The sequence below is a fragment of the Lepidochelys kempii genome, chromosome 5 (assembly GCF_965140285.1).
Source record: "Lepidochelys kempii isolate rLepKem1 chromosome 5, rLepKem1.hap1, whole genome shotgun sequence".
NCBI lineage: Eukaryota > Metazoa > Chordata > Testudines > Cheloniidae > Lepidochelys > Lepidochelys kempii.
Window position 1 is genome coordinate 23,360,545 of NC_136384.1, and position 12,681 is coordinate 23,373,225.

A 12,681-nucleotide genomic window follows, 5' to 3' on the forward strand; every position below is an offset into this window, starting at 1 on the left:
TCTCTGAAGAGATTTGAATTGACGCAATCAAAAAGCATAGATCGTTTTAATGAAACTGGATCAAGCAAGCCTAAAATCTGCACAGTTTAATTTGAAGAACTACTGTATCTAGTGCTAAGTTATAAATCAATAATAGAGATTTATATATACTGACAAACTGAAGTGGGGGAAAGTGTGGTCCTAGAGTCTAATGATATTCTTCAATACATGTTTAGTAAATGCAAGTTATGATACTTGAGTATTATCTAATATTTCCATGACTCATTCAGACTGCTGCTGAGCAATGTAGGAAGTGCTTTAACAAAAAAATTATACACATATTCCAACCCAAGAGTAAAGGTGGCCAGCAGGCTACCACTGTTGTGAAAATGCAAAATACTTCAGTGCTGTGAAAACTAGAGCTTTGCTGTAAAGAGATCAGTTTAAAGAAAATTGCACTAAGATCAGACTTGCTTTGAATTTCAGATTTTCTCCTATACTTATCTTTGCAGGGCTGAACTGATAGCTTTCTTAATCACATTCCTTTCATTAACAACCGTACTTTTCATTCCCAAGTAATATTTACAAAATATTTTTTGTATTGCCTAAGGAGATTTGATACTAAAAAAAGGATGCAGTTTAAATTTTAATCTGGACTCTTTGGATAGAAAAGGGGACTTGAAGACAATGTATTTGCAGTTGATTTTATTATTCACATTTAGCATTTGAAGACCATTTCAAGAACACACCTACACTTGGCTTGACAGCAATTGGTAACACTTGCAGTTTAGAGGAACAATTTACTGTATTTAGTTATAACATTTTTTTAAAATTTATCCTGCCTCTAGTGCTTTTGTTCTCTCTCTTTTCCCAGTTCACTCCATTATTCACTATCCTGTCAGATCACGGTGTATATTTCCCTGCCTGTTCCATCTTTTTATCCTTTCCTCTTTTCCTGCATCGTTATTTAGCTCTTCTTGCTTCAACTCTTCTCTCCAGCCACACTAGCCTAAGTCTAAATCCTCTGTTTCTAACCCTAACTCATTCTCAACCTCCTGCAACAACCTCCATGCCAGTTCATATAGTAAGTGCTCCAGCCCATATTTCTTTCCTTCATCCTATGCTGTAAGTAAACAGTGACAGATGGCTTTTGAGACATCTTACATGAGACATCACTGTAGACATCTGAGCACAAAGAAATGTATGCTGCCTAAGAGGGAGCACCATAACTGATAAGGATTACAGATTTGCTGTGATGGGGCCTGACAAATATATGAAAATCATCTGTAACGCAAAGAGCCCCAAAGTGGACTCAAAATTGTAGAAGCCAAGGTCATAATATCTGGAATACAGCCTTCCTGCTGTACTTCAACTTTCATCAATATTCCATGAGGGACACAGGCCTCCTTTCCCTATGAATGAGAACTTTCCCTCCCACCTCTGCTCAGCAGGATGGATTTAAAAAGGATGATTTATTTTTATATCAGAAATAAAATTTGAAATGGACAACCCATATTAAGGCTTAACTGTATTATAATCTATTAAAATTAAATAAAACCCCAAAATTAAAACAGTACATGTTTGCTGTCAAGTTTTAAAGAAAGTCAAACCACTGAACCGATGGAAGTCACTAGCTAAACACGTGTAATCAGAGCTTGTTCAAATACTAAAATCAGCATTTGATAGCCATAGCCTCTTCCACAGGTGCAGAGAGAAGATTTTCTTCCTTTCAGTTTATTCAATTACTTCACTTCAGTGACTAGTTCATTCAAAGTTAACAAACCGACTGAGTTAAAAAAGCAGGAAAGCTTGTTTATACTTCCAATCTATGAATAAAAACTAAGTGTGAGAGGATGAGATTTACTGGTTCTAAAATCTCAAAGGACATGGTGACCAAAAATAATGACTTCAATTCACTACACTATAGACAATTCTTTCTTTGTTTAATAAATCAGTTTTAAATCCAAATAATGTTTGGGTAAATTTTGATAATTGTTTCCTAATATATTCAGTATATTTAAGGTACTTTAATTTAAAAAAATGAAAATGCTGTTTGTGAATTTAAAAGTGAACTTACACTTCCATCCAACTAGAGCTTGACACAAATCACAAGTACAAAAAAAGTAAAGAAATGCATCATTTACCATTTCCTACCATAAAAATGTAAAAATAAGTAATCTGAATAACTTAAACTATGTAATTGCTTCAGTAAATGTGTATAGATATAGCATGTTGTCCTCGTTCACAAAAAGTAAAACCAAATTTAGTGTAAAGGATATATTTAGTTCCAAGCAACACATTTTAATGGTTGCCAAATAATGAAAAAGTCAACCTTCCTTTAGAAAGGTAACTAAAGTACAAATGCAAAACAGGATTAAAACTGATTTAAATCAATCCACCCTATTGCAGAGGAATTTTCATGGCTCCCAGTTAGATAAGGGATGACACTTGTGCAAAAGTCACCAAAGTACAAATTTCACAAAGAAAGGACTGATCTAGAAGACAGGATTTATTGGGTGGCCTAGAGAAAAGGGCTAACACAGATTGTAATAAATGGAAAAATTAAGCGTCCCAAAAGCGAGTGAGGTTTTTAGGAGTGATATGAAAGAGGATGGTGTCCTGGCAAAAATCAGATTTAGAGGACATTTCATGCATAAGGGATAACACGGTAAAAGCATTTTTTAAACTTATGAGACGACCCTGGAGAAGCAGTTTAAACTCATTTTAAAGACTAAGACCTTTGGCTTTGAACTGACAGTGGGTTTGTAACTAAAGTTCCATTTTAAGAAAAATGGCATTCAGGTTGTTAGCCAGTAGCGGTTTAACATCTCAAACACTTGAAACAATGATAGAAAAATGGATGTACAGTAGAACCTCAGAGTTAAACACCTCGGGAATGGAGGTTATTCGTAACTCTGAACAAAACATTATGGTTGTTCTTTCAAAACTTTACAACTGAACATTGACTTTATACAGCTTTGAAACTTTGTTATGCAGAAGAAAAATCCTGCTTTTAACCATCTTAAATGAAAAGCAAAGAAACAGTTTCCTTACCATGTCAAAACTTTTTTTTAAACTTTCCCTTTATATTTTTTTAGTAGTTTATGTTCAACACCCTACTGTATTTGCCTTTATTTTTGGGGGGGTTGGGGGTGGTGGGTGCTGCCAGCTTGCAGGCTTCTGGTTCCAAATGAGATGTGTGGTTGACCAACCAGTTTGTAACTCTGAGGTTCATAACTCTTTGAGGTTCTATTGTATAGATGTGAAATATATACCTGTGCAGGAAAAAAAGCTTCAAATGAATCTACATTTACAATAAGAACATAAACATAAGAACAGCCATACTGGGTCAGATCAGTGGTCCATCTAGCGCAGTATCCCGTCTTCTGACAGTGGCTAATGCCAGAAGCTTCAGAGGGAATGAAAAGAACAGACAGAGTCATCTAGTGATCCATCCCCCGTTGCCCATTCCCAGCTTCCAGAAAACATAGGCTCAGAGCATAGGGTTGTATCCCTAACCACTCTGGTCAATAGTCATTGATGGACCTATCCTTCATTAACTTATCTAGTTCTTTTTTTAACCCCGTTATACTTTTGGTCTTCACAAAATCCCCTGCCAACAAGTTACACAGGTTGACTATGTGTTTGTGAAGCAGTACTTCCCTGTGTTTGTGCCCTGCTGCTTATTAATTTCATTGAGTGATCCACGGTTCTTGCGTTATGTGAAAGAGCAAATAAACACTTCTTTATTCACTTTCTCCACATCAGTTAAGATTTTATAGAATATCATATCCCCTCTTAGTTGTCTCTCTTCCAAGCTGAAAAGTCACAGGCTTTTTAATTTCTCTTCACACGGAAACTGTTCCATAGTCCTAATCATTTTATTGTTTTCTGTTCCTTTTTCAATTTGAGATGGGGTAACCAGAACTGCATGCAGTATTCAAGGTGTGGGCGTACCATGGATTTATATAGAGACATTCTGATATTTTCTGTCTTATTATCTATCCCTTACCTAATGGGTCCTAATATTGTTTGCTTTTTTGACTGACATTGCACACTGAATGACATTTTCAGAGAACTATTCACAATGGCTCCAAGATCTTTTTCATGAGCGGTAACAGCTAATTAGATCCCATCATTTGGTATGTATAATTTGGATTATGTTTTCCAATGTGGATTACATTGCATTTATCAACATTGAATTTCATCTGCCATTTTGTTGTCCAGTAACCCAGTTTTGTGAGATCCATTTGTAAGTCTTCACAGTCTGCTTTGTATTTAATCTTGAGTAATTTTGTATCACCTGCAAATTTTGCCACCTGTTTACCCCTTTTTCCAGATCATTTATGAATATGTTGAACAGCACTGGTCCTAGGACAGATCCCTGGGGGACACCACTACTTCCCTCTCTCCGTTCTGAAAACCACTTATTCCTATGCTTTGTTTTCTATCTTTTAACCAGTTACTAATCCATGAGAGGACCTTCCCTCTTACCGCATGACTGCTTACTTTGCTTAAGAGTCTTTGGTAAGAGGAATTACAGACTACTGTTTTACTTCCAAATCTGTCAGATTAGCTAATAAAAATACACGTAATACTGTAAAACAGATCAAGATATCATAGGTTGATATTAGTAAGGCTTCTTTAGAGAAAATGCAGATCTTCCTATCACTTTGAGTTGACAGGACAGTGGATAAAAATAAATTATTTGTCCTTTGAAGTGGCTACTAAGGAAACTAGCTATCAATGAACTGGGGAAAAAAACGCCAAAATTCTGTCATGACTTAGACATTGATTGGGGAGACAAAACGAAAAGCAAGAGAGGCTAATTTTCAGTATAATAAAGAGGTTAAATAGTGATATACCCAAGGGTCTGTGCTAGAACCAATGATGATATATTTATTAATCATCTGGAAGAGGAACAAACAGTGAGATGGCAAAATATGCTATTGACAAGACTATTTAGGTTAATCAAATTCAAAGTGATTTAAAGCTGTGCAATTGGGCAAAACAGTAACAGATTAAGTTTAGTAATAGATAGATGAAGGGTAAAGTACACTGGAAAAAACAATTTGAAGCATTTGCACACATACGCTTTCTAAACTAACTGCTCAGGAGAAAAACGCTGTCCACAATGAGGCCTGCTCAAAGAAAAAGTTTGTTCGATACAGAGCAGCAATTAAAAGCAAAACAAAATACCAGAAATGTATATAAGAAAGGAATAGAAAATAATGGAAATATGCCATTTTACAAGTTGATTGTATATCATAACCTTAAGCATGACATTTGGTTTATCTGACCTGATCAATTACACCATGGAAAAGTTTAAAAATTTAGCTTAAAAAGTTGGAATTAACACGCTAAAGTATGAGACACTGAAAGCTACACACATTTGTTTGTCAAGTTATCTTATGTAGCAGCATTAATTTCCGTAAAATGCTTCCCCTTGTTCTGCAAGTACAACTTATCTTTACGGAACCAGATTTGTACATTAAACCACAATTCTCCAATACTAGTTGTAAGTATTTGGTCAGCTATGACAGTGGATTTTTAGCATATATGAGCTATAATTTAGGTCTTCAGAACTCTAACAATTTCTATTTCAAACTTTGTTTTAAACATACAATTAGTACCAGAGCTGAATGAAAGTGAAAAACCAAGAAAAACCAGTACAGTGCTGGCCTCAAGGGCAAGTTCAAGTATCTATCAACTTTAATTCCTTTTGCAGGTTTGGCAGTACCATTATCCTCTCCAAACAGTCTAAGCGACCAGCTGGCCACCGGTTTTCTTTAGGTTACAAAAGACATGCTACTGTTACAGTATCCAACAACTACTTGAGTGTGCGAGTTGCATGCTGATGCCCCTTTACACTCTGCTTTTGGGAGGCAAGAGTGCAGCTCTCTGACTGATCTCACATCTGTTTGCAAAAGTAGGAGTGCAGTAGTTTGCGCAAAGTGCAGATCGGTCCCAAGACCCCTGTGTCAGCCAACTTTCGTACAATCATAGAATATCAGGGTTGGAAGGGACCTCAGGAGGTCATCTAGTCCAACCCCCTGCTCAAAGCAGGACCGATCCCCAATTAAATCATCCCAGACAGGGCTTTGTCAAGCCTGACCTTAAAAACTTCTAAGGAAGGAGATTCCACCACCTCCCTAGGTAACGCATTCCAGTGTTTCACCACCCTCTTAGTAAAAAAGTTTTTCCTAATATCCAACCTAAATCTCTCCCACTGCAACTTGAGACTAGTACTGCTTGTTCTGTCATCTGCTACCACTGAGAACAGTCTTGGGCCATTCTCTTTGGAACCCCCTTTCATGTAGTTGAAAGCAGCTATCAAATCCCCCCTCATTCGCCTCTTCCATAGACTAAACAATCCCAGTTCCCTCAGCCTCTCCTCATAAGTCATGTGTTCCAGTCCCCTAATCATTTTTGTTGCCCTCCACTGGACTCTTTCCAGTTTTTCCACATCCTTCTTGTAGCATGGGGCCCAAAACTGGACACAGTACTCCAGATGAGGCCTCACCAGTGTCGAATAGAGGGGAACGATCACATCCCTCGATCTGCTCGCTATGCCCCTACTTATACATCCCAAAATGCTATTGGCCTTCTTGGCAACAAGGGCACACTGTTGACTCATATCCAGCCGCTCATCCACTGTAACCCCTGGGTCCTTTTCTGCAGAACTGCTGCCGAGCCATTCGGTCCCTAGTCTGTAGCGACGCATGGCATTCTTCCGTCCTAAGTGCAGGACTCTGTACTTGTCCTTGTTGAACCTCATCAGATTTCTTTTGGCCCAATCCTCCAATTTGTCTAGGTCCCTCTCTATCCTATCCCTGCCCTCCAGCGTATCTACCACTCCTCCCAGTTCAGTGTCATCTGCAAACTTGCTGAGGGTGCAATCCACACCATCCTCCAGATCATTAATGAAGATATTGAACAAAACCGGCCCCAGGACCGACCCTTGGGGCACTCCACTTGATACCGGCTGCCAACTAGACACGGAACCATTGATCACTACCTGTTGAGCCCGACAATCTAGCCAGCTTTCTACCCACCTTATAGTCCATTCATCCAGCCCATATTTCTTTAACTTGCTGACAAGAATACTGTGGGAGACAGTGTCAAAGTCTTTGCTAAAGTCAAGGAACAACACGTCCACTGCTTTCCCTTCATCCACAGAGCCAGTTATCTCGTCATAGAAGGCGATTAGATTAGTCAGGCATGACTTGCCCTTGGCGAATCCAAACTCTGGCCTGGCGAAGGTGCCTGCCACCACAATACAGATAAAGGCACAGCTCACAGTGCCCCATTCCACTTGGCACAGCTCCACCACCACCAGGCACCTCACTGCCCCAAGGCTCAGCACCCAAAGCTCCGCAGCGGCTGAGCCCATCACCGCTACGTCTACTCGGCAGCCGGGAGCGGCAGCTCGGACTCACGCGCCCACCGGACCTCCCGGGTCCGAGTCGGGGGGCTGGCCTGGGTCTCTGAAGCAGCAACCGCCACATCGCTATTTTTAACGAGCGAGCTCGAGCTCGGCTGACCCCTCCCACAGACACCCACCCCCCCCCTCCAGCCCCACACCTAGCTCCCCCCCCCCCCCGAGTTCCCAGTCCCCACATGCAGCCCCCACGCCCAGCTCCCGGGCCTCTACTCCTCCCCACCTCGCCCAGCGCCACACCCGACTCCCCCACCCACAAAGCCCAAGCCTGCCCGCCCCCGCTCACCTCCGGGCTGACGTAGGACACGAAGGAAGGCTTGGCGGGCTTGGCCCCGCTGCCGCCGGCCCCTTTCCCCAACATGGCTCCGGGCGCTTCCTGCCCGCCCCAGCTCCCAGCGGCGGCGCTGGCCAGCGGGCGCGGCGGCGGCAGTAGCACCAGCTCCTCCCAAGCCTCCTCGTCGGGTTCCTCCGGCTGCAGCGCCGCCCGCCTCCGGCTCACGTAGTTAACCCCTCCCATAGCAGCTCCCGCCCCAGCCCGACGTCACCGGCCCTTTCTTGGTAACCGCCTCACGGCGTCTTGCTTCACTGTTGGACGCTGATCGCTGTCAATCAAATTCAGCCCCGCCTTAACAGCCAAATCCCCTGCTCGGATTTGCTAAAGTGGGGAGAGGCCGGAGCTCACTGCTGGGTCCTAGCGCCGGTCAAGTTCGAACGGCAAGAGGGACACAGCTCCTGTCGACAAACCAATAGCGCTTCCTTGAGCGCTCCGCTGATTGGCTGCTGGAGCTGCCTGCTCTGGGCTAGTCGCGCCGCTCTTGGAGGTGGAGTTGTGTGTCGTTTCTGGAAGTGGTGGGTCCGTGTGTTGCTGTGACTTATGGTTATTATTTAGTTTGCACCTCACTAACCCTTCTTTTCCAGTCAGGAGAGTCTCTGCAGCCTCCCCCACTCGCAAGAGACGAGCAAGGCTCGGGACCGTGCAGATTCTGGAGGTTTTGTTTGTAACATGAAATAAAACACCCAAAATGCAAATCTGCTCTAGCCTGGAGGGCAGAGGAGAGTGTTCACCACGGTTATGTCTACACTACCAGAAAAAACCGGCAGTGGGCGGCTCGGGCTGCGGGGCTATACAATTGCAGCATGTTCGGGCTTCTGCAGCTCCAGCGCAAGCGCTAATGTTCACACTGCAACTCAGGTCAGCCTGGATCTTTTACTGCAGTGTAGACATGAGAGCAGCAAGCCCATGAGAGCAGAGCTCTTCCAGCACTTTGCTAAGCCGCAAGCCAATTCTTTAAGAAATGCCAGGTCTGTCATCTGGAATAAGCCTTCCCGCACCAGACGTCTGAGACCTCACTTAGGGCACAAATTTGGCTCTGCCATCTGTGTCGAACCTAGGCTGCACTTTGCATGTCCTCTATTATCAAATCCCATAAGGTTTCCCTTTCCCTCTCCAAGTACTGTTCGATGGAAGGATTCTTTCGGTGAGCTCCCTTTTTATGTTCCTACTGTTGCACCTGGCAGATGCTGGCTTCATTCTTAACACATCCCAGATATTTTCATCTTCTTTTCTAGATAACTTTGGAGAGAAGTTAACTCTCTGACAAACCTCAAAATTTGTTGGCCTAACTTGCAAGGCTTGTCAACTCAATGGTGTTTCTCTCTATATCTATATGTTCCATGGTAACCTTTGAACTCTGCATCTGATCAATTCTAATATTTCAGGGAATGTTCTAGGCATCAGTGAACAGAACCCTATTGGTTTTGGGGACAACTGAACTATCCTAAGGGGAAACACGGGAGACACATGGACTCACAGTCATCTGCTGATCACACTCATCTCATTAACACCTTGCAGCATAACAATAACCCTGTTCATCCTCCCAATAGAGTTAACATGTTAACACCCTGAATGACAGAAGAGAAATAACTGGTTTCTGCTGAAAGTCACAAGGCAGATAAGGGAGAAGAGACAGAAGACTTCCTTCCTTCCTTCCTTCCTTCCTAACGTTCTGCCTCCTCAGAGCCTGCTCCAGTCAGGAAAGAGAGGGCACCATCTGTCCATCTCTTCCTTCTAATCTAGGGAAAGGAAGGCACACAGAGACACATAGAGCCCCTGGCATGATACAGAGAATGAGGACTGTGATGTGGGCTGTGGGGAATGAAGGAGAGCAAAGCCCCTGGTATGGTGGGAAGAATGGGGGACCTACTGTGGAGGAGGGGAGCTGTGATGGGCTGGACTAGGATCTGAGGGCCCCCTACTGGAGGCCTCCTGGCCTTCCTGCACCTGTCCCAGAAAAGGGCAGTGGAGAGGGTTCTCCAAGCTGCCTAGAGAAGCAGTGTGGGATGCAGCCAATCAGGGCCCAGCCAACTCATATAAAAGGAGTGGCAGGGCTAAAGTGTGTTCAGTCTGCTGGCAGGAATTAGGGAAGTAAGAGGTGTTTCTGGCTGGACAGATGAGTTACTGGGGGAGTGAGGAAAAAGCTGCTGGCTGGCTGGCTGCTGGGATTCAATTAAGACACACTACGGGGAAATGATCCAGGAAAATGTAGAGCAGCAGTTAGTAAAGGGACGCAGCATGAGGCTGCTATATTTAAAGTGTCCCTGGGTTGGGATCTAGAGCACTGGATGGGAAGTGGGCTACGCACTAAGTAAGGGAATTAGAACTGTGGTACCCCAGGGAAGTGGGCTGCACTGGGACTGACTCAGTAGGAAGCTGTGGTCAGCAAACTAAGTCTAAGCCCTGGTCTACACTAGGACTTTAGGTCGAATTTAGCAGCGTTAAATCAATGTAAACCTGCACCTGTCCACACGATGAAGTCCTTTATTTTGACTTAAAGGGCTCTTAAAATCGATTTCCTTACTCCACCCCTGACAAGTGGATTAGCACTTAAATTGGCCTTGCTGGGTCGAATTTGGGGTACTGTGGACACAATTCGACGGTATTGGCCTCCGGGAGCTATCCCAGAGTGCTCCATTGTGACCGCTCTGGACAGCGCTCTCAACTCAGATGCACTGGCCAGGTAGACAGGAAAAGAACCGTGAACTTTTCAATCTCATTTCCTGTTTGGCCAGTGTGGCAAGCTGCAGGTGACCATGCAGAGCTCATCAGCAGAGGTGACCATGATGGAGTCCCAGAATCGCAAAAGAGCTCCAGCATGGACTGAACGGGAGGTACGGGATCTGATCGCTGTATGGGGAGAGGAATCCGTGCTATCAGAACTCCGTTCCAGTTTTCGAAATGCCAAAACCTTTGTCAAAATCTCCCAGGGCATGAAGGACAGAGGCGATAACAGGGACCCGAAGCAGTGCCGCGTGAAACTTAAGGAGCTGAGGCAAGCCTACCAGAAAACCAGAGAGGCGAATGGCCGCTCCAGGTCAGAGCCCCAAACATGCCGCTTCTATGATGAGCTGCATGCCATTTTAGGGGGTTCAGCCACCACTACCCCAGCCGTGTTGTTTGACTCCTTCAATGGAGATGGAGGCAACATGGAAGCAGGTTTTGGAGACGAAGAAGAAGATAGCACACAGCAAGCAAGCAGAGAAACCGGTTTTCCCGACAGCCAGGAACTGTTTCTCACTCTGGACCTGGAGCCAGTACCCCCCAAACCCACCCAAGGCTGTTTCCTGGACCCGGCAGGTGGAGAAGGGACCTCCGGTGAGTGTACCTTTTAAAATGCTATACATGGTTTAAAAGCAAGCATGTGAAAGGATTACTTTGCCCTGGCATTCGCGGCTCTCCTGGATGTACTCCCAAAGCCTTTGCAAAAGGTTTCTGGGGAGGGCAGCCTTATTGCATCCTCCATGGTAGGACACTTTACCACTCCAGGCCAGTAACACGTACTCGGGAATCATTGTACAACAAAGCATTGCAGTGTATGTTTGCTGGCGTTCAAACAACATCCGTTCTTTATCTCTCTGTGTTATCCTCGGGAGAGTGAGATATCCTTCATGGTCACCTGGTTGAAATAGGGTGGTTTTCTTCAGGGGACACTCAGAGGAGCCCGTTCCTGCTGGGCTGTTTACCTGTGGCTGAACAGAAATGTTCCCCGCTGTTAGCCACAGGGAGAGGGGAGGGTTGAGGGGGTAGCCACGCAGTAGGGGGAGGCAAAATGCGACCTTGTAACGAAAGCACACGTGCTATGTATGTAATGTTAACAGCAAGATTTATCCTGAAAGAGTGTAGCCACTCTTTTATAAAATGTGTCTTTTTAAATACCGCTGTCTTTTTTTTTTTTTCCTCCACCAGCTGCATGTGTTTCAATGATCACAGGATCTTCTCCTTCCCAGAGGCTAGTGAAGATTAGAAAGAGAAAAAAAAGCACACTCGTGATGAAATGTTCTCTGAGCTCATGCTGTCCTCCCACACTGACAAAGCACAGACGAATGCGTGGAGGCAAATAATGTCAGAGTGCAGGAAAGCACAAAATGACCAGGAGGAGAGGTGGCGGGCTGAAGAGAGTAAGTGGCGGGCTGAAGACAGGGCTGAAGCTCAAATGTGGCGGCAGCGTGATGAGAGGAGGCAGGATTCAATGCTGAGGCTGCTGGAGGACCAAACCAGTATGCTCCAGTGTACGGTTGAGCTGCAGCAAAGGCAGCTGGAGCAGGGACTGCCACTACAGCCCCTCTGTAACCAACCACCCTCCTCCCCAAGTTCCATAGCCTCCACACCCAGACGCCCAAGAACACGGTGGGGGGGCCACCGGCCAACCAGCCACTCCGTCACAGAGGATTGCCCAAAAAAAAGAAGGCTGGCATTCAATAAATCTTAAAGTTGTAAACTTTTAAAGTGCTGTGTGGCATTTTCCTTCCCTCCTCCACCACCTCTCCTGGGTTACCTTGGTAGTTATCCACCTATTTGTGTGATGAATGAATAAAGAATGCATGAATGTGAAGCAACAATGACTTTATTGCCTCTGCAAGCAATGATTAAAGGGAGGAGGGGAGGGTGGTTAGCTTGCAGGGAAGTAGAGTGAACCAAGGGGCGGGGGTTTTCATCAAGGAGAAACAAAGAGAACTTTCACACTGTAGCCTGGCCAGTCATGAAACTGGTTTTCAAAGCTTCTCTGATGCGTACCGCGCCCTCCTGTGCTCTTCTAACCGCCCTGGTGTCTGGCTGTGCGTAACCAGCAGCCAGGCGATTTGCCTCAACCTCCCGCCCTGCCATAAACGTCTCCCCCTTACTCTCTCAGATATTGTGGAGCACACAGCAAGCAGTAATAACAGTGGGAATATTGGTTTCGCTGAGGTCTAAGCGAGTCAGTAAA

General features: G+C 44.5%; 2 protein-coding genes across 2 annotated transcripts in view; one reads left to right on the forward strand and one right to left on the reverse strand.

Moving 5' to 3' along the window:
* MTMR12 (myotubularin related protein 12) overlaps window positions 1-7,937 on the reverse strand; it is a 62,899-nt gene extending 54,962 nt beyond the window's left edge. Inside the window, exon 1 of the mRNA XM_073343676.1 lies at window positions 7,707-7,937. Within this exon, the coding sequence (XP_073199777.1) occupies window positions 7,707-7,937 (231 nt within the window). The remainder of the gene's footprint in view (window positions 1-7,706) is intronic.
* Window positions 7,938-10,510: 2,573 nt separating this feature from the next.
* On the forward strand, window positions 10,511-11,949 carry LOC140911922 (myb/SANT-like DNA-binding domain-containing protein 2). The gene is made up of 2 exons (XM_073346083.2): window positions 10,511-11,072; window positions 11,664-11,949. Exons 1-2 carry the CDS (start codon window positions 10,511-10,513, stop codon window positions 11,816-11,818), a joined length of 717 nt encoding a protein of 238 aa, XP_073202184.1. The 3' UTR covers window positions 11,819-11,949.
* Window positions 11,950-12,681: the final 732 nt, after the last annotated feature.